At 34.6% G+C, this 21974-nt stretch overlaps 1 protein-coding gene across 1 annotated transcript in view; it reads right to left on the bottom strand.

Annotated features, from left to right (window-relative positions):
• Positions 1-21974, bottom strand: part of LOC140166868 (protein phosphatase 1 regulatory subunit 12C-like) — a 144918-nt gene that overhangs the window by 27121 nt on the left and 95823 nt on the right. Inside the window, 1 exon segment of the mRNA XM_072190355.1 lies at positions 6913-6957. Coding sequence (XP_072046456.1) covers positions 6913-6957 — 45 coding nt within the window.

The raw sequence follows: 21974 nt of genomic DNA, 5'->3' as shown, positions 1-21974 counted from the left end.
TTAAAAATTCCTAAAACAGTAAAGAAAAAATTGTTCCCAAGACAATCAATTGATAAAAAGTACTCTAGAATGAATCTAATATTGCAATTATTATAATAAAGTAATGTAAATTTCAAAACAAAATTTACCATATTTACCAATTAAATTTGTGATTGAGAATTTAATTACTTATAATTTACCAACTGCAATAACATAACACATATAACTTCAAATATATACCCCTCAGTCAAATCACTTGCACTACAGCTATTTCAGGCCAATTATCCTAACAATGTAACATGTAATGTTTATTTTAATGTTCCGCTCTTGATCAAACATCCCCCGTTCCCTGATTTATTCCCTTTCTAAATCAACACTACCAGCATCATCATCATCACCAACCAACGATACTCTCTCATTTTATTTCTTCCCTCCTCCATGCTTGGATGTTGTTAGCAGACATGCCAATTTGATGATGTCACTGTTGCCATGGTAACAGAGACTAGGGTTTGCTGGAGGATGCTAAAATTGACACAAGACGATTGTATGTCCCCAATGAGATGCGAGTTCAATGACAACTTGGACATGGGATTTCATTCATCTGTCTTGTTGATAGATAAGATGGATGGGTTCATATTTATGAACATACATAATACAGATTTTTTTTATCATGAAACAATACATGTACAGAATCTGTGCTCAGTTGTGACCCAACAAGCAAAATGAGGGAGGACAAGGTTGCCAAAGTTGGGTTTTGAATTATGTGATGATTTACCATGCAAGTCCCTATGTTCTTTCAAACATGAATTTCCTTTCTTACACTACATTGCTAGGGCAATTCATGATCCACAGTCTCAGTCTCCCTACTTGTTCCATCAGATACCTAAATCGTCAGCCTACTACGATAATTGCCTGCATCAATTTTTGTAATTTTGAGAACAAAGTACAAAATATGATTCAATCATGCATTTTAACATATTTATTCAGCAATCTTTGCACAAGAACAAATGATGAGACAAATGAAAGGGAAAAATCAGAAATAATTTGGGTGATTATGTAACCGATACATGCTTGACCCATACTTTGTTCTTTGTTCTCAAAATTACAAAAATATTACTTGGGCAATTATCATAGTAGGCTGACGAAATCATAGATTTGTGCATTGCGAACTTGCAGATTCGGTCATTTGACAAAAATATTTGTCAATTTGTACTTTCAGGTTGTCGACAGCCTGTAATTATGACACAGTAGCATATGGGGTGCTGTAATACACATAATTATACGCAACTCACAAATTCAATATCCGAATCAACTAAATTTTGGAAATTGGCGTAATTCATGGCTACCTATTGAAGCATACCCTAAAGAGAGGGAAGCTGAAAGCACAAAATATCCCTTCAAGTCCTTTATCATACTGGAGAGTTCAAACAATTCATTGTTCACATATTTAACTGCGCACAATTAGGTGATTTAAAAATATCCACCCACAACTGAATATAGCTACTTTGGGATAACTTGCAAAACTTTGAGTAAAAAAACATTACGTGGGTTGAGATGGTTCTCAACCGTTGATTACTTGAGTCCCTCCTCAGTGGACGTTGTTTATCAAAAGCAACAAATCATGAAATTAAAAAAAAAAATTCATACAATTCTAGACAAAAAAATATAAATGTCCTGTGTAATTGATTTCTGACAACCTAAATTTGAGATGATTTTAAGAGTAACACACACCAAATGGGCTGCACATGGGCAAGCAATCCTGCAGAATAGATAAGGTTTTAAGAATTTTTTTTTTATTTTGATCTGGAAGTTGTAAATATCATTGAAATAAAATCTTCCGTTGCCTAATGTTATGTGCATTTCATAATGCTCTCAATCTGTTTCTGTGTTACATAACTTTTTTGTAATTTCACTCAAAGGTCAAATTAAATTAGAGCAATTTTGTTACATAAGCATGTGTAAGGACAGGCTTCTCTATAAATCTCAAATTGATGAAATTAACAGCAAATTAGTGAACATGCTTGAAATCCGGTAATTGAACAAAATTACGTAAACGCTAGCAAACTGCCAAAGCACTACACTTGCAGACTATTCACTGGTTTTTTCTATTCAAAATGTTGGTTGGGTTTGTTTGGTTAACTGATTTAGATACTAATAAGGCCAAGTAAAAAATAAAACATGTTTCACGTCCGGGTTTTTGAAAAAAAGAAGGAAGAGGGGGCTTTTTATTTTCTATTTTTTATCGCAAAATTGGTGTAAATACCCATACTTGGAGCTGTTTTAGCATATACCATATATGCCTGGAAAAAGGAGGAGGCCCTTTTTTATTTGTTGTACTGAGAGTTACACTCCCTCTAATGATCACAAAACCTTCCTAAAATGTTTCTTGTATCTTAGCAAGGCTATAGAAAGCATCGCAACTTCCTAGACATATTTTTTGAAAAGTTATAACTGAATTTCAAAAAATAAAAATATATTTGAGGAAACCTCAAAAAAGGAAGCGGGAGGGGATGTGAAACCTGTTTATTTTTTTATTTGGCCTAATACATTTTATGTAACAACTCCTGGAGTATTACACAGTCATAGAAAATGGCCTATCATATCTTGAATATGAAAACTTTGGATAAAATAATATTAATACCAGTTGTATGAAATACAGATCATTATATAATATGAAGCTTTCAGCGACAGCACAGATTTTTAATACTGCAGTGATACTGTGCACGATATTCTGTGGTATACTCATGCGTGTGGAGACTGAGGCGTAATTTGACTGAGTTTCGCAGTTTCGTCATGAAAATACTGAACTCGCCTTCAGCTCGCTCGGTGTTTACACAATTCATGCGGTATAATTTCATATTACACTTAAAGCCATCCAAAATTATATAGTTACTGCATATTTCAGTAATATAATGTATTAAGAAATAACAGAAGTAGGCTTCATCAATCCCAACCCGGATCTTGTCTGACAGACCTCTGTAACATACAATATAGGCCTATATGTAGGCAAGTGATACTAATCTAAATCTACACCGGGATACATTAACTAGTGAACAATACTGAAACAGGTCACAAGAACAAAACCTACTCCTTTTTTGTACTTATATTCATTATATGTTGCCATTGGTTACAATGCATAGTGGGGGACTGTTATGGCTATTGTTCGTTTACCACTAAAAAGTTCAAATTTGAATAAACCAGTGCTAATGTTACCAGCATGTGGCATATAAATGTCAGTATAGTGTGTGGAATATTTTAACAAAAATAATTCATTTACAAGTATAATTTCACAGGATTGAAATGAAAATATACAGATTTTTAAATCCATATTCATTTATTATTAATACCTATGTTAGAAACAGCTGTAGTTGACCAAATGTTCACATTCTATTGACTTTTCAATTAAAACAAAATTATATCCAATTGTAAATCTTCATTAAAATACATCACTATTAAATAAATGTTGATAAAGTGTACCATCTCCTCAGGCAAAAGAGCATTCAAATAATAACACAAAGGACGTTCCAGGTCTGCATTGCATATCCTGAATATTTTCCTATTAATTAAGGAAGGAAATAGCGTGTAAATAGCATATAATATAGGATGACTGAAATTTGCTTCTGCAAAAGTAAAACTATGTTTTGTCTCAAAGACCTTGGTAGTTCAAAACAAATGCTAGTTTTTGTATCAGGTTTTTTCTAAAAAGATTAAAACTTAATTTAAGGGAAGGGGTATGAACGTTTGGACAGTATTTATTGTGGGACATTAGAATTTAGAGCACATCAGACATGTCGAATTGCATTCTGAAGTAAACTTTATAAATCTGATGATTTATACTTAAAGTGTATGTAGGTGGGATGAAAAGCCAACGATCAATTGAAAATTTTGACCTTTTGTATTGAAGATATGGATTTTTTTTTCCCAAAACACCAAAAAAAATTAGGTCTTTTTGGGGAAAAGCCATATCTTCAATATGAAATGTCAAAATTTTCAATTGATCATTGACTTTTCCTCCCAGCTACATACACTTTAAGAATATATCATTAGATTTATAAAATTTACTTTGAGGACTGTTATATATCAAAAATGTAAAAAATATCCAATTTTAATAATTTGTCATAAAATTTGTATTATATCGTGAATTTCAAAAAATTCAAATCATTTGATATCAGAAAGACATTCTTCGTCTTCAAAATGCAATTCGATATGTCCGATGTGCTCTCATGTCCCACAAAAAATACTGTCGAAACGCTCATTCCAGATCCCTTAAAGATGTCATTTGCGAGTGTTGAAAAGTACACAGAATACAATTTTTACACAATTGAAGTACATGTACAAATATCAATCGTTTTATACCTATGATCAAAACAAGTAAATTTTCTTCAAATATTTCTCAGACTCTCATGATTTTATGACAATTAAGAAATCACTTTAGAAGTATCTCATGGAATTGAACTATATGTCACTGATGATAGACTTTCAAAATATGGCCATGAAATATGGCCATGAACCAAGAAGAAAAATACTCTATAAGTAAGTAGAATGGGAAGGGTTTTGTGTACACCTCAAATTTAACATCCCTACAAACAATTTGACAATTTGTGACCGTACACCACGAATGGTCGCCGTATCATTAAAAAAAAAATATTCTGAGTTACAGTGTAAAATGGGCATGAAGGTCATATTCATAGGTATTTCAATTTGGTGCTACGTGTATCTCATTAAATGAGGTACACGTAGCACCCAATTGAGGTACCTATGAATACGACCTTCATGCCCATTTTACACTATAACTCAGAATACAATTGAGGACATTTACGGCTCATTCGTGGTGTACGGTCACATTTGTTTTTATTATTTTACTAAACATTTCATTTTGTGTGATTCTGGTAGTAAAGTGGACCACACTAAATATTAATTAAATTGTATTAACGACAAATTCACAATTATTTAATGAAAATATTGCCGCACAAAACCTCAACTGAATGATAATGCTGGGTCAAATCAAGATGAGAATGGCACACCATTTAATTTCCGAAGGGGGTGGGGGTTGAAAAACAAAAACTTCGCCCACTGGTTGTTCAAAAAACAATTTTCATTCCACTGATGAGTATAAAAACCAAAACAATTCTCCAACCAAACTTTTTTTCTCTCATTGCTGTAATTTTGCGAAGTTTAATCTTCTTAGTTCTGACTTGATTCTAAATTTAACAAAAGCAGGCAAAGAAAAAAGACCAAAATCAAATAAATCTGTATTACAAAAGACTAATATTGTACCGTATTCCTAAAGTAAATCTTAAACGGTTCAACATTGAATGATTAGAATAAACAAAAATGCAGTCAATACTTAAATCAGACAATAAATCTTAATTGAAAAAGTCAATATAAATATGTACAAAGGAGTCTGAGAAAAGAGAAAATAAGAATACAATTAAAAGTCTGGGCTATGCAGACTATGATGACCTGCGCAGGGTCAGAAAAGCAGACCTACAGACCACATCAAATATTGACTTTGTATTGTATTATTATTCACTTCAAGTAGTTCTTAATGTGTTTGAACAGTCCTTTCTAAGAAAATGTTTTTCCAAAATGTTATTCCCACAATGTTAATAGTTCAGCAGCCCCATACAAACACCTGTGATTAAAGTATGACATTTTAGTCTGCTTCAATATTAAACCTGACAAGCAAATCAGACTTTTACTACTAGTACTATTTTTCAAGTGGCAAGATGGAAATACTTTACAGCATGGGGGGGTCATCAGTATAAATGGCCATAAAATTACAGGGACATACGCCAAATGTGTGGGTAGCATTTTCGACCTTTTGGCATATCAATTACCCCTATTTCTAGGCCAATTTTGCCATATAGATAGGTCCCTTTTTGTCAGAAAATGGCCCAATTTACCCAACATTTCAGGGAAAAGTTGTAAAAACTAAGACAATATGTGTTAAATTTGGCCAAAAACCATGGGTCCACTTTCACATTTTCAGCGGCAAACCCCTACCCAAACCAAACTTCAGTACCCAATATTGGCACACATACTTTTTTCCACACCATTTTGCACTTACTTAAAAGCAGATAAGCATTATGAACTATGCATAGAGGGGGCTAGACATTCCCAATACTGACACCAATGTTATGCACTGATCCATCTGCTTCCAACTGTGTGAGGGCAGTATGACTTGACCATACAATAACACAATATTAAATTGGAGCCCAACATGAGAGCAGGATTTCAAAGAGGCTCAAAATGTGGTAGTACAATATGGTTTCCTTTTGAAAATTTCCCAAACTCAAGGTTTATTTCATGATTTTGGTTAGGGTGATGATGTATGGCCGAGATTTTAAAAATTGACCCCAAAATATTCTACTGGCATCTAAGGTTGTCTATCTAAAATTAGCTTCTTTCGCAAACTTTTGAGTATGTTTTGCAGATTAAAAAAAACAGTAACTCTTTTCTAAACCATTTTCTGTAAGTTTATGTCCCCCTTGGTAATACCAGAGCATCTGTAAATGCAACCTGCCTCAACCCCATCACCTATCCCTGTACTACCCCCTGTGTTAACTTATATAAAAAAATCAGATTTCCTATGAGACAAAACACTTTGACATCAAATGCCTTATTCAGTAGAAATAGGTCCACAGACTCCAAATTGCAGTCAATACTAACACTAAGCCCTATTCTGAAAATACAGCTTGGAATGATCTACTTGAGAACATAATGCTGGGGATAACGGACCTATGGAGGACTATTATCTACCAAAAAAAACTACACTACACTACCCTTCACCGTACCCCAAAAAACCACACTACACTAATCTTCACTGTAGGCATCATACCAAAAGTAAAAATACATAAAAAAATCACAAACATTAATTTACAAAAATATAAACAAAGAGCTTAAGTATATCAATTAATTTTGTGTACTTACAACTCGTGATGAAGGCGTAGTCCTACTAGGCGGCTTATCTTCATCCTGTGAATCAAAACATAATTCAACATTCTTCTTTCAAAAACAGTGCAAAACTCACCAGCAACTGGACATATTCTTGTGACATTTTTCAATGCAGCTCATTCGGGCTATTCCAGTTGAAATCCATACACCCCCATGGAAGACATGACCTTAATCTTCCACACAGAGGATTTGGATATCAAAAGTAGTTTAACTGAATGGGTGACTCCATTTAAAATCTACACCCCCAGTGTGGGAGATTAAGGTCATGTCATCCACATGGTGTATGGATTTCAACTGGAATAGTCATTATTTCAAGAAAGTAGAGAGCAAAAGTGATGGATGAGCGATAGGATGAAATAGATAACATGAAAAAAAAAGTGAAAACAGAGAAAATGAAGTGCTGATGGATGATTGAAGAAATGAAAATATGAAATAAAAGGCGAGAAGAATTTCATACAATTTGTGCAGCCAAATTTGGAAGCTTTAACACAGTGCCCATTCTGGGAGAGCATGATTCAGTGACCATGTGTGATCCCCATGATCTAAAACTGTGCTTCTTTGTTGGATCTTTGATGTCCTTACTTGTACCGTAATTGTGAAGCAGGTTTCTATATACAAAAGTTTACTAGTCTTCTGCTCAATAATGACCACGAGGTTGCTTAAATATATATAGTTTTAGGACCCTATAAATAGTAATATTAAGTGACAAAATTGTGTTAAAATTCCTAAAGGTCTGATGAACACAGATTTTCTGTTTTGGGATTTTTGTTTTTGCTGTATACATGTTAACTCAGTTTTGCAAAAATTTATCGATTTTGACTGAATAAAAAGAAAATTTTTAACCGGTTTTGGGGATTTTAAAATTGTGTCATTTGCAAAAAAAACAAAAAAAAACAGACCAACATATGCTACTTTTTGCATGGCCTTATCCACCAAAATCAATGCCAGATTATTCAACCAGAGAAACTATGCATCATAAATGTATATTTCCCAAAATCTACATGAATTAATGGTATTCAAACAGAGCCCACTCATGCAATAGTCTTGGTGTCCATATTTACACCTCTCATCTAAAAGAAGGAACCTTACTGACAAGTCTGTGGAACACAACTTGACTGGTGGTTCATTGCCCTTTCTGAAACCCTCTCATTTATTCCTCAATACTTGCATTCAATACAAGGTAGCGCTGAATCACAACACATGGTACCTGAAAAGTGCTCTCTACCAAATCAATGGGTCAATGGGCTATTCCAATTGAAGACATGGCCATAATATCCCACACAGGGAGTGTGGATTATAAATGGAGTCACCCATTCAGGTAACCCCATTTGAAATTCACACTCCCTGTGTTCGAGGGTTAAGGTCATGTCTTCCATACAGAGTGTATGGATTTCAACTAGAACAGCCCAATTGGCTTGCTGCAGCTGCGGGTCAAATTAAAAATTTTTAACTATGTACATTGAATGTAGCATAAACTTTGTGCTGAAACACACTTTTGTGAGGTACTTCTGATTTTATTACAGGCTTAAAAAAAATGAAATTGATAAGACAGAACTATTAATATGATGCTCATGATTTTTAAGTTATTTGTAATCTTCATGTATTAAGTGATTTTTATTTAAGCATTGCTATAACCTGCTCCCCTTGTTTAAATTTGAAATGTATACTTAACATCCTTATAAAGTTAAGTGTTTAAATAAACATGTCACCTACAAATCAAGCTTACTCGTTTATTTCTTAAACTTGTTGTTACTTTTGCATTCTATTTTATCTTTTGTTTTTGGTTTGTTTTACTTTAGAACAGTTACCAATATCCATAAATGTCAAGCGTATCTATGCATAACAGCTGAAATCTGGGAGATAACGCTGACAAAACTTTGGCCAGGCAGAAGTGACCTGGTGAAGGGGGCACCGTCAGGTGGCGGGTCAGGTAATTTTTACACAACAGACAAGCGTAGCCAACAATCGGCATGTATATTTATTCACATTATGATTCATCTATCAAACAACAGTAATTGATTTTGAATAATATTACTAAAGAATGGTGAAAACATTTTACAATTTTGACAAATCTGAAGATTGAAATAAAGGTAGTGTATCCTCTGAAAAGGTGGATGGTATGCTTCAAGTTTTTGAGTATGTAAAAAACTCTTGGAGAAACCGGACATTTTTGTAACTTCAAAATCAAGCAGAGCTCATATTTTATTAGTTCTGTCTTTACTCATATAACATTTATTTTTAAGGGAATATAAAAATCTTTCATGACATCAATATGACAAACTTCCCATTAATATTTTACATATAAGTGCCATTTTCAATGCATGTTCACCATTCTGTGATGCGGCACTGTGAATTTGAACATCAAGCTCCTAGCCAACAGGTAATGGATCAGAGCATGACAAATTAGGGCACTGTAATGCGACAACACAGTTCCAAGGAAAAAGTCTTATGAAGTGGCAGAAAATAATTGTAATAACTTGTAACATGCAATAAATTACTGCAATTGTCACAAAGTTTGTCGCGTTTTTTTTCTTTTGCTTTAATGCACAAATAAGTACATTTAAAAAGCCACTCCCCTGGATATCGTAAACAAATGGTTCCGGCTCACAGAAAATGTCTGACATTGGCTCAGACTTGCTTGCTATCTATCAATCATAAAACATGGGTAAACCAGTTTGGTTTTTAACCAGAAAGAACTGTTTGTATATAGGTTGAACGTTTCCCATTTAATATTAATATGAAGTTTGTCAATGTAACTATAACAGGACAACGATCACAGGTGACATAGATCTCAAAAAACAAAATGGTCCAGTTATGTAAGTATGGTAATCAACATGTCAATGAAACACACACATCAAACAATTAGTGAAAAGACATTCAAAAGAATAGGAACCATACAAGACGTTACATACCAAAGTCAGAAATATAGTTACAAGTTTCTCCTCGACTTGGTCGCTTTTCCCCCTTCTTTTCCCAGGCATATTCAATTATATGTACATCTTATTGTAATTTTCTTACAGTGTGATCACTATTACCTACTTGTACTTTATTGAAGTAGTTTTGTGTGACCTTAATTATTTGACAACATTGTTTCACAGGTAACATACACTTATTATTTGTCAAACCGATGAAAACCTTTCATCAACCCTTGCTTAAGATGACTACCCAATAGTTGTATCATTCAGGTTTTGTTAAACATTGCAAATGAAAAATCCAACAAGTAAAGAATTATGGCTTTTAGTAAAGCTGTTCACTGTTGTTGTCCAATAGGCTCCTGTGTAAGATTTTGAAATAACAATGAGCCCAGCAAACAACTCTATTTGAAACTTGCCCTCTCTCTGTGGAAGATTCAGGATTAATCTTTCTCAGAAGGTGTAGGAAATTTAAAAAAAGAGCTGTCTTATGTGTTCAATCCAATTAAAACTCATATCCCCCCCCCCTGGAAGATATTTCTAAAATCTTGAACAGGGATAGTGTGGATTTTCATAGGAATAGCCAAAAACAGGTCACAACTGCAAGAATCACCATGAGTTAAGCCAGTATATAGTCTGTCACTTCAACAGATGTTGTGTTTTTGGCTGTCTGCAGCGACTTTCAATTCTTGGCTGCGAGCTTCAGTTCGCAGTTGGGATTTTAAGCTCAAATGCTTACTTTTATTCAAAGCTTTGTTCTCTACATTTTCCTACAGCGTTACAAGTAGTAATTCTTTGTTGGAGATCACTCTCTGTCCAATGCACTAACACAACCTACTTGAAACAAATTGACCTGGACACTCATCTTCAATTACACCATTTTTGCTTATGGATGTACTATACCATCTTTCCATCATGATGACCACCACTCCATCGTTGTGTAAACTGGTTCCATGCAGCTTTTTTTATCTCTTGCTGACAGACTGGTACAGGTTAATACAAGCTGATGACCTCATTGAATTAATTGAGTTTCTGAATGTAAAATTTGTAATGTAATTCACTGCATGATGTCCACACAAAGTGTGCCACATTTCAAAGTTAGTACATATGCAATAATGCACAAATGACAGCAAGACAACTTCAATATTCTTTTTTACTAAATCTAAATTAAAATTTTGCCAATTACCCAGACACTCCCATAATGAAGGCCATTGCTCAAATATTGGTTATTTTCCATCAGCCTGTACCTAAACCTTTGGGTCACCTTAAATGCTGAACAATTCAATGTGTGCATCCTTCCATTCCTTTGAAGTTCACCCTATATCCTCACATGTGCAGTACATGACTGTATTGTTTTTATAACTTCTGTCTAACTTATGAACACTGTTTTTAATCAATTCCAGACAAAGTGGTATAAGTTTTTTTACACCACGATACTCAAAAGAGGTCCGTCATCATTCATGGGACTTCCACAGGTGTATCATATATAAATATGAATTGGAAGTTCTTATCTGTTAAACCATAGAAAAGCATTCTGGCTCTGTAACAAAACATGTTCAAAATAGTCCTCTTTGTTAAGATACTGTAAAAGTCAGAACTTGTTCACATTTCAAGCAACTACCAAAAAATATCACATGCAATTACATTCATTTTGTAATCATCTTTTGGTCAATGTAAGTTGGCTTAGAATCAAATTAAAGAACAAAAGAAACATTTCAAAATTGGCAAAGCGAGAAAATTAATTGTGAGAAAATGTCCACTTTTACAGTATCTGATATCAGTAGGAACTGGCATAAAACGAAAGCTTACAGTAGCAACAAATTCAACCCCAACCCGCAGTTCAAGAATAGATGGGAGACTTGGAGACCTGCATGACGACTAACAGTAATTCTTAAACATACATACATTAATAGAATACAGCACTGAGATACATACACACACAATTTCACCTTAATATGTTGTCTAGGCACAGAATTTAATTGACGACAACTTGTCTTTCTTACTGAAACACAGTATCCTTACAAAATTGAGTTCAATGTCCAATGCTATACGTACAGTATGGCACCAAAACAAACCATTTCTAGTTCCTAGGGAGTATTGATGATGTCCTCATCAGATCACCAACTGGAGGTTGGACTGGAATCATCCTCCAGAATGCTGGAGTACAAAACAATTCACCTGCTACACCTGGGCTAGCTATGGGATTCCTACTTAACACTTGGGCCTGGTCACTCTGCACTGTTCTGGGGCAGTTAACCTTGTGCAAGCACCTATAAACTACTTGTCTCACCAACTTAGTTGTCAACCACAAATGGTCACCGACATCACCATGTTCTTGATCAATTAAAACAATGACATACTGTTTCCATCAAAATGTTTCATCACCTTATTACATATCCCATATTTCTTCTTGTCTTCAGAAAGAAATGAGTTGTTTCAGGTATAAATTATTAATTAAACGGCGCTGAGGCAAATTAACATGTAATAAATTGAGAGAGTGATTTGATCAGGGTTAGTCAGTATTTATCAGTGTGAGATGAATACATTACCACCATGGAAATTTTAGCCAAAGTGGGATATACTATGAAATCCCTCATTTTTAAAACTTAATTACCTTTAAAATTTCTAAAATGCTTGCTAAATACTTAAATGCAGAAATGTCACTCCAGTCTTGACTAGTGTTATTTCAATGTATTGAAATAGGAATTGAATTGAATTGATTTTGGCCATTCCATTTCAATTCAGTGAATTGAATCAAAATGTTTGTATTTTTCATTTCAATTCAATGCATTGAACCGAAATGTTTTCATTCTTTTATTTCAATTCAATGCATTGAATCGAAATGTGTTTTTTGTTAATTTCAATTCAATTCATTGTATCGAAAATGCATACAACAAGTATTTTGATTCTGCCATTTCACCTAGTATTGTCAGCTTATCAGTTACAATAAACTTTAACCCTGAACTGCTTTTAGCCAAATGGCCGGTAAAATGTATCTGTGTTGGTAATAATTGAATTTGAATATGAATTGAATTAAAATGCTGTGAAATGGAATTGAAATTGGTTAGCAGTTAATTTCAATTTCAATGCATTGAATTGGAATTGAATCAAAATGATTTAAGCCAGAGAAGAATTGAATTGAAATTGCATCAGAATGATTTTATATAATAAGAATTGAATCTGAATTGAATTGATCTTCATTTTCTGAATCAAAATAACACTAGTCTTGACAGGGATGATGGCGTTTGCTTCGAAATTGCAAGGGGTAAACAGTAACCTTTATTCTTCACTGAAGTTTGTTCGGAAAAATGAGACTCATAACATTGTATTGATATAGATTGGCGTGTACGAAGTTAGGTACAGCACTCAGGAAATTGCCAAACCTGCTTGATATTCACTCTCTCAAAATATATGTCAGCTTGTATGTGCATTCTTCTCCACTCGAAATTTACATTTTTACAATGACCTTTACCAGATTCCAAACAAACTATTGCACTATTTTTAACTTGTAGCCCACTATGGTAATCCTTAATTTAGACTGAATGAATTCAAGTTAAACTTCAATGTTTAGTCAACTTTATAGAATCTAGCAAATATTGCACTTAAGGGTATACGATGCATTGTTGGTCAAAGCAGCAGAAAAAAAAGTAGTTCACAGCATCTTGCGAATGGTAGTGAGCTTTAGCAAAAATTGCATTGCTCAATTCATAGCGAGCATACTCACACAGCATATAGAAGAATTCAAATATCACAGATATACTTGTGTAGGTACTGTGGTTCTTGAGTTATATTGTAAAGAGGGCTGAAACAACAACACTTTTGTAAAATGTACATAACTCATTAACAACAATAAATAAAGCAAGTTTTCAAAGTATATGATTTGTAAAATGAACTTTTGCAAAACACCAAAGTGTTATTTTTCAATAATATATTGATTCAGATAATGAAAATCATTTTTTTTGGCTCCTTCCGACCAACAATACCTCGTGATGCCCTTAAAGGACTTTGTGACTTGTACAATGTGACACGATCTGGTCCATGGAGCCAAAGACAGCAAATTTGAAATTGAGATATAAAAAAACAAAACAATATAAAATACATATGAAAATAAACATCACAAAACTTTAGAACTTTAGAACCAAGTATGCTAGACCTTTGGTGTTTTCAGTGTAAAATTATTTAGCAACTCTATTGTCAAAAATGCCTCCTTTGGCCTACATGTCACAAATGAAAATCTCAGTATGATCATTATAATTACTGACATTTTAGCATTCCTATTTGCTGCCTCAATGTCTTGACGTCTTCGACTCGTTGTGAGTAAATGTACTACTGTACCCTTTTCTATAATATTTTCTTCCACATGCGACTCCAGGCGAGTTGCTTAAGCTACATCATACCTCCGCCACAGGTACACTGGTGTTATATTTACATGGACTTAACATTACAAAATGAGTATACTGTGCTTTTCTTTTTGTATGAAAGAGAGAATAACATGTGGATTAATTATGATGAAATATGACAAACAGACAATGGCAAATTTCATTCCGAGCAAAATATTGAAAAGCTAAGCATGAGCTGCTTTGGAAAGAAGCATCAAAATAATACAAAAATATGCAAACAGTATGGAAAGAAATGACCTCACCTAGAAGAAAATGAAAGAAATGAAAGCATGAATTGCTGTGAATATGATGAAGTTAAGAAGGGAGGAAAAAAATGGTGGAAAGAGAGACAGAAGGTTGAGCGGTGATGGAAAGAGGAGCCGCTTTTTGAGAGAATAGGCATGGTGGAATGAGGTCTACCATTTGACTCGGTTTCATGGAATGCTCTATGGATTTCAGTCATATGTTGTTGGCAATTTAATAATTTTTATTTTTTATATAACCGACTTACAAGAAATGAGATATCAATATTAAGCTGCTAAGAAAAATGGATGAAATCACGTCACCAAAATTAAGAAACTGGACTAAATCATGTTACAACAGGTGAGTTTATATTGTGATCAAAATGTGATCCAATTTTGCTACGATATAGGATGATAAGGACGACTAAATGAAATGAATGGACTAATGTTTTGGATGGAAGATTTAACATGAAGCAATATTCAGGTGATATTCGTATGGCATCTTTTTTGCAAACAGACATATGACAAGAATCCAGTGAGCACACCATCAGCTTTGCAAAAAATTAAGTCGTCATGGCACCACATTCCCCAGATCTTTACCTCTTCATCTAGATTTATCACTCCGGTTGCACGTCTCCTCTCCGGGTGCGTCTGCGGGTTATGGTGGTGGTGGCGGTAGGGGTCAGGGATTTCTTTGGCGAGTCCTCGTCCTCCTCCTCCTCTTTCTCCTTCTCTTTTGCCTTGTCCTCATCTGTTGCTGGCAAAATACACATCGCAAGAATGAGGTCAAATGTCAACACATCCACCTACTACAGCAAGGGGTGAAAGGTCAAATGTGGCACCCTTGCTTGGTGGATAGCTAAGTTAAGCAAAGTAGTTCTAAGCATGATCTCTTGAAATGGAATCTACATACTACAAGGGGTAGAAGCAAGGATGAAGATGGGTTGTCAGGGTAACCAAATGTTATGTTGGATTAGTTCACTTTCATAATCTTTACATCAACTTCGTAACCATCAATTTCAACCAGTCATTTCAACGGAATTTCATTATCGCAAAATGTATCTCCAACCTTACAATAGCTAATTCATAGTTCAATAAAGTCCTACATCCAAATCAGCCCACAAAACCTTTTAGTTTTCCCTTCAAGTCCCTGATATCAGTATAACGCGTCTTCAATTCCACATATTGAGTCAAGAAGTGGTAATTCTGCACACTTCAAGTTGTCATATTAGCATGAATGCCTAGCATTAGTTTCCGAGGTCGGCAAATGGTGTCTAATAACAAGCCTAGTTTTATACCTGTGGTGAAAATCTAAAATTTCGCATACTTTTATAGGTAAAAGTATGAATATCAAAAAATCCTTTCATACAAGCAATGATAACTAAATCCCAACCTCTGCATCAACCTAGTTTTTTGTCAACCTGTTTTACGTCAACCTGTTTACCTCTGCCATATCTAGACCTTGCAGTTAGCGTAGTTGAGCTTGACGTGTCTGAGCTACTAGATACCCTGGGTCTGGCTACAAATGTAGTTGTTGTATCGTTGGACGTCGTGGACTCCTGGTTGAGTCGTCGCGCTCGCATCGGATTTGTATCCTAGACGACATAACATGTAAAATAAGACAATACAACTGTTAATTACTGCTATTTTCATCATGCTTATTCCCCAAGACATTCTGCAGATGACCATGCATTTGCATACTACTCTGCTGCTTGACACCGATGCATTTGGGACCGATTCTGGCTAATGCCGTTTCCATGGCGTTTTGCGGCTACTGTAAGCTTTCAATTCATGACAATTATAATCTACTAACATCAAATTGACAGTGTTACAGGTCTGTCAAATGTTATTAATAGCTTAATTCTAGAACTTAAATAATGCTTAAGGTATATCTAAAAACTACATGTAGGTAGAAGCTTCATATTTGAATTGAACTCTGACCTCGCTATTAAGGTTAAAGGTCACGAATATCCATACCATTTCACATGCACATCCTAAAATAAACATATCCTGCAATCACATTGCTTCTACCAAATGCTACTGTATAGTTCAAATGTTCAGACTGTTGCAATTACGTGTAAGGTATGGGCACTGGAGTACCAGACACAGCCTGACATCCACATATGCATACAGACCTCAATACACAACATTGAGGGACTATCGTAGTGCTTGTTTGGCATTGCGTCAATTGCAATAGTCTATAATAATAACAAAATTTCAACTAAACTACTTAGCTGTTGCATGTTTTAAGACCAGTTATACAAGCTTCTGTCCAACCTTACTTATATTTTATTGCTAGCTATAAATGTTAAACATCAATTTTATATTTCAAACCTTCTAACACATTTGTGATGCAATTTGATCCAACCATGACCAAGACAGCAATTGTCTGAAAACTGTAATAATGGGCGGAGGGCACCATTTATATGCAGAAAACTGGGAGATTTCCAGAGATTTCCTACAGCAATCGGGGAAATTTTCTGTGTGCAACTTAATTAATGGTTACAAAAATTTTCTTTATCAGGGCAATTGTTAAATTTGGCTGTCAAAATGTGATGTAATAAATGCATTTTCAGAGAAACTCATGCATAATCAGGGAGCCTTGGCATATCTGGTAAATGGGTAATAATAGGGACAAAGAAAATTAGAATTATACTGTAAAAGCTCATATATCGATCGTGTAGTGAGGGAGTTTTGTGTATGTAGGGCACTCATGGCTTATGGCGCGATGCAGTCTGCGCATGCAAGAGGCGATCACATTGAAAAACCATCCCAGGAGTGCTGGTCCAGTCACCCAATAACTCAAGTTTTAAAATTTGCCTCATCATAGTTGGATTAGATTGTATCACAATTCATTAATACAAATTATAAAGTAATTACATACAGCCGCATAAAATTTGCTTTAATACCTTTTGGTTTCATTGCTTCTTATTAGTACTTGTTACAGTCTATTAATAATATGATAAACTCCACTCTACATATTACACACATGAAATTGTACATTCTATATGCAATGGTACCATGAGTATACACTCTTGTTACTACAGACCTATGGATACATATACATACATAGCCATCTAATATTTAAAACAGGCCCTTGATGATGATACCATGCACATTAATGTACTACCACATAACATCTGGAACGACTTGCTGTATGAATAAGAATCATGCTGAATATAGTAGCTCACTAAAACTGGCAAGAGAAAAGTGGGCATGGTCTTAAAATGACTGACAACTGACAGTTTGTCAATCAGGTAAGCCCTGCTAACTTTTAAGACAAGTTCACACAGTATGAATGACAGGTTGTCAAAATGAGAGTCACTGCAAGATGACGTCATCACGCTTGTAATGATGTAATGCTGTTACAACAGAAATATTTTACATTCAGATATATTCAATCTTTGCTTTCTTCAGAACCGTACAATTCTAGAATTGTCTTGTACAAATGCAGGTATTATATAGGGATGCTAAATTATCCCATTTTTAATATATATTTCTCAATGAAATCCAGCATGGAAGAACAATAATTTTAACTTCAGAAGTCCAAAGTTTGGACGGTGAGCTAGCTTTGCACACAGCTGCATACGCCAGGCAATTGTTAAAGTCAAACTCCAGAAAATATGTAAATATAAAGTATGTAGCTGGGATGAAAAGCCAAACCATTTTGACCTTTCATATTGAAGATATACATTTTTCCCAAAACGCCCTACATTTTTTGGTGTTTTGGGGAATAAAATCTATACAAAAGGTTAAAATTTTCATATGATGGATGGCTTTTCATCCCAGCTACATACATTTTAAGTAAATATCATTAGGTTTATACAATTTACTTCGAGGACTGTTAAATTTCTAAAATATCATATTTTAATTATTTGCCACATCGCAAATTTCAAAAAATCAAAATTATTTGATATCAGGACATTCCTCATATTCAAAATGCAATTTGGTATGTCTGATGTGCTCTCAGGTCCCACAAAAAATATGTGAAAGCGTCAGCTATCCGAGCCCTTAATCATGGAGAAAACTAAGTTTTCATTTGTATAGCAAAATGACATACTTCTCTGTAGTTGCATAGCAATTTTAAATGAATTGTCTAGCAAAATGTGATGCAATACTGGCAATATTATACCCTGGAGATGTGTAGCTGTGTGCATAGTTTTCACCTAACCCGAGGTCAGGCCAAACATCTGATGCCTTCCTGTTTGATGGTAGAACATACCTTACATATCCACATGTTACATAACACAATGTTTACATTAATTTGTATATACAAATTTGTGTACACAAACTAATAAAGACATATTATCTTCAGCACCTGCAATGTATAAGTGCAGGATGACACTGCTCTTCCAATTAAATTACCGTATTTCCTAGAATAGTCGCCCCCCTCAAATAAACGCCCCTACCACTTTTTTCAACCAAGATGTTTCAAAAATGTAGATATTTCCATGCTATCTTGTGTAGTAAGCTTGCCAAGTTGCTCACATGGTCAATAATAGCAACAATAATTGGCGAAAATCTGCATCGGAAACCCGGAAGTGAACCAAAAGTCAGTGTTTCTAGTTCATAGTTCGTCATTTTAGCGTGACTTTCAAGCTTACCTAATGATTTTAACGGGAAATGTTGTGCTAAAAATGACCTCTAATAAACGCCACCATTTGGAAAATGCAACGCCCGGGGGGCGTTTATTCGAGGAAATACGGTATGTTTGGTAATTTTGTACACAACACTCAGGTTATTTTTACAAAAACAAATGTTGATATTCATGCATGTCTTACTGCTCAATTACATGTTGGATAAAACAAAATCTCTACAATTCATCCTGCAACCAGTTTCTTATCATATATATCGACTGCTCAGTGCTAGAAGTGGGTAAGTGCAATAGCTGACATGTGAACATTTACACAGTATATTGTGCTCATCTACACATAACAGCTACAAATGGCAGCTATTGCACTTGCCCACTTCTGGCACTGTGCAGTCGTGCTCTACAAAATTTTAACTAACCAATTTTGCATGTGGACTTATAACCAACAGGGGAAAACTAAGGATTGACCAACAGGGGAAAATTAAGGATTGAAAACTAGTCTCTGTCCTTTTAAATTTTCATTTGAAATATCCTTTTCTCTAGAATGCTCAAATAATTTGGTCAGAGATAGGTGTAGATTACCACACTAAGGTAATTCCATGCTCTTTGACATGAAGTATAAACCCGGAAATATCATGCCCATGAAAGAATCATTCAATAAGTTAAGGACTTCTCAAAATATATCCAACAACACTGCTCACGATCACAGTCCTCATATCATTAGCAAGAAACTTGAATGTATTTAACCCCTGGAAGGGCATTGAACTTTCACATTTTATCTGACTGTAACCTTTAGATACTGTACATGGCTTAATGCTGTTGCAAGAAAGGTTGCAAGCACACAAGTACCTACACACATAATATGTTTCATATGCTGATTCTGAAAACCGTTGTTAATTAGGGATTACATTCTTCTTTATTCTTCAGCAATGAGACTTATTTTATTTCCTTCGTTCTTTTTTTGTTGTTATGTTGTCCTCCTTCTGGCCTATCCATTTTTCAGGGGAGGATCAGGCAGGAAATGTTTATAATTATCTATTTTGCATTAGGGGATAATGAATCCCAAATAACACAGAATAGGCATTTTTGTTTGTTTGTTCTTGCTTTTGAAATGTGAAAGAAAACTTCCAACCTACCAACCCTAGATATATTATAAATAAACTATATTTGCAACCAGTTTCAGCAAAATAACTTTTAATTTTGCCTTAATACCATACTTGCATCTACTTTTTCCCCAGCTTCTTGAATCAAAAAGTCAAACATCTGCCACAAGACAGAACCAAATAAATGAGCTAATACATGCATGATATTACTGCCAAGTCTTAGAGCAGCCAACATAAACAATGAAATCATATCGGACACAATTGCATCAAATTCCCAGACAATGAGCCGCATCATACGCATCGGTCATGATCCACTCATGCAAACATCGGTAATTACATTACCAATTTTGAAAATCATCTCATAATCATCTCATAAGCTCCTGCAGCAAATGTTCCTCCTAATCTTGCTAATGCAAACCGACTTTCAAATGCAAGTATGTTTTGAACTGTCTGCTACACGTCGAGGGTGCGAGACAGGAAGTCCGTGCAATTAAGGCCAAATTTGTAACTCGCAATAAGTGCTCCTCTTCCATCTCTCAAGGGAGCTATTAAAGACATAGGGCAACCCCTCTTAAAGCAACCCTGAGAAGGATGTCCTGTTAGGAATGCCGGCTATTTAAGCTATGCTGATTAGCCAAACAGCAAGACCACTGTAGTACACATTGACTCTAATTACTAGTGCTCGCTAAATTGACAAGTCCCCAGTTTTAACAAGATAAGACGACATATAGAAGAATCATCATGAGCTAGACATGAGGTGTCAGGTTGCACAAATAGCCCGCCCATGTCTCTATTGTAACCCTTGCTATCATCACCAAAGCTGCCATCACCAGTGCAATGGACTTGCGAGCTAAGACGGTACCCCAATGTGGCATTTAGATGGGGCCTGATCCGTAACTAAAACTGACAAGTTAGTTTGTGCATGAATTATAATAACATTGCCAATGTTTTTATTGAACACTCTCTCTCTCTCTCTCTTGTCAGAGGGAAATGTCATGGCATCTTTAATTGAATCGCAGAAAGGAAATCTACCGGTATTATGTTACAAACTTCCATTTCTTAGCACTTAAGACTAGACTTTTGAGATGCTTATTTATGCTAGTATTTTGTAAAAGCCAAACCATATTATAATGACATGTCAATGTCTATACTCACAGCAGTTATGGACACAACATTAAGGGATCCAAAATAAGCGTTTATTGCGTTTCAACAGTATTTTTTGTGGGACATGAGAGCACCTCAGACCTATCGAATTGCATTCTGAATACGAAGCATGTCTTTCTGATATCAAATAATTTTCATTTTTTTTAAATCACAATATAATACAGATTTTATGACAAATTATAAAATTTGATATTTTTCAAATTTTGATATATAACAGTCCTCAAGTAAATTATATAAATCTAATGATATATTCTTAAAGTGTATGTAGCAGGAGGAAAAGCTGACGGTCAATTGAAAATTTTGACCTTTCATATTGAAGATATGGATTTTTTCCCAAAAAGACCTAATTTTTTTGGTGTTTTGGGGAAAAAATCCATATCTTCAATAACTAAAGGTCAAAATTTTCAATTGATCGTCGGCTTTTCATCCCACCTACATACACTTTAAGTATAAATCATCAGATTTATAAAGTTTACTTAAGTACTGTTAAATATCAAAAATATCAATTTTAATGATTTGCCATAAAATGTGTATTAAATTGCAAATTTCAAAAATCAAAATTATTTGATATCAGAATGACATTCTTCAGTATTCAGAATGCAATTCGATATGTCTGATGTGCTCTAATGTCCCAAAATAAATACTGT

Source organism: Amphiura filiformis, chromosome 12 (genome assembly GCF_039555335.1).
Source record: "Amphiura filiformis chromosome 12, Afil_fr2py, whole genome shotgun sequence".
NCBI lineage: Eukaryota > Metazoa > Echinodermata > Ophiuroidea > Amphilepidida > Amphiuridae > Amphiura > Amphiura filiformis.
The sequence above is the reverse complement of the archived record's forward strand: the minus strand, read 5'-3'. Positions and strand labels throughout refer to the sequence as shown.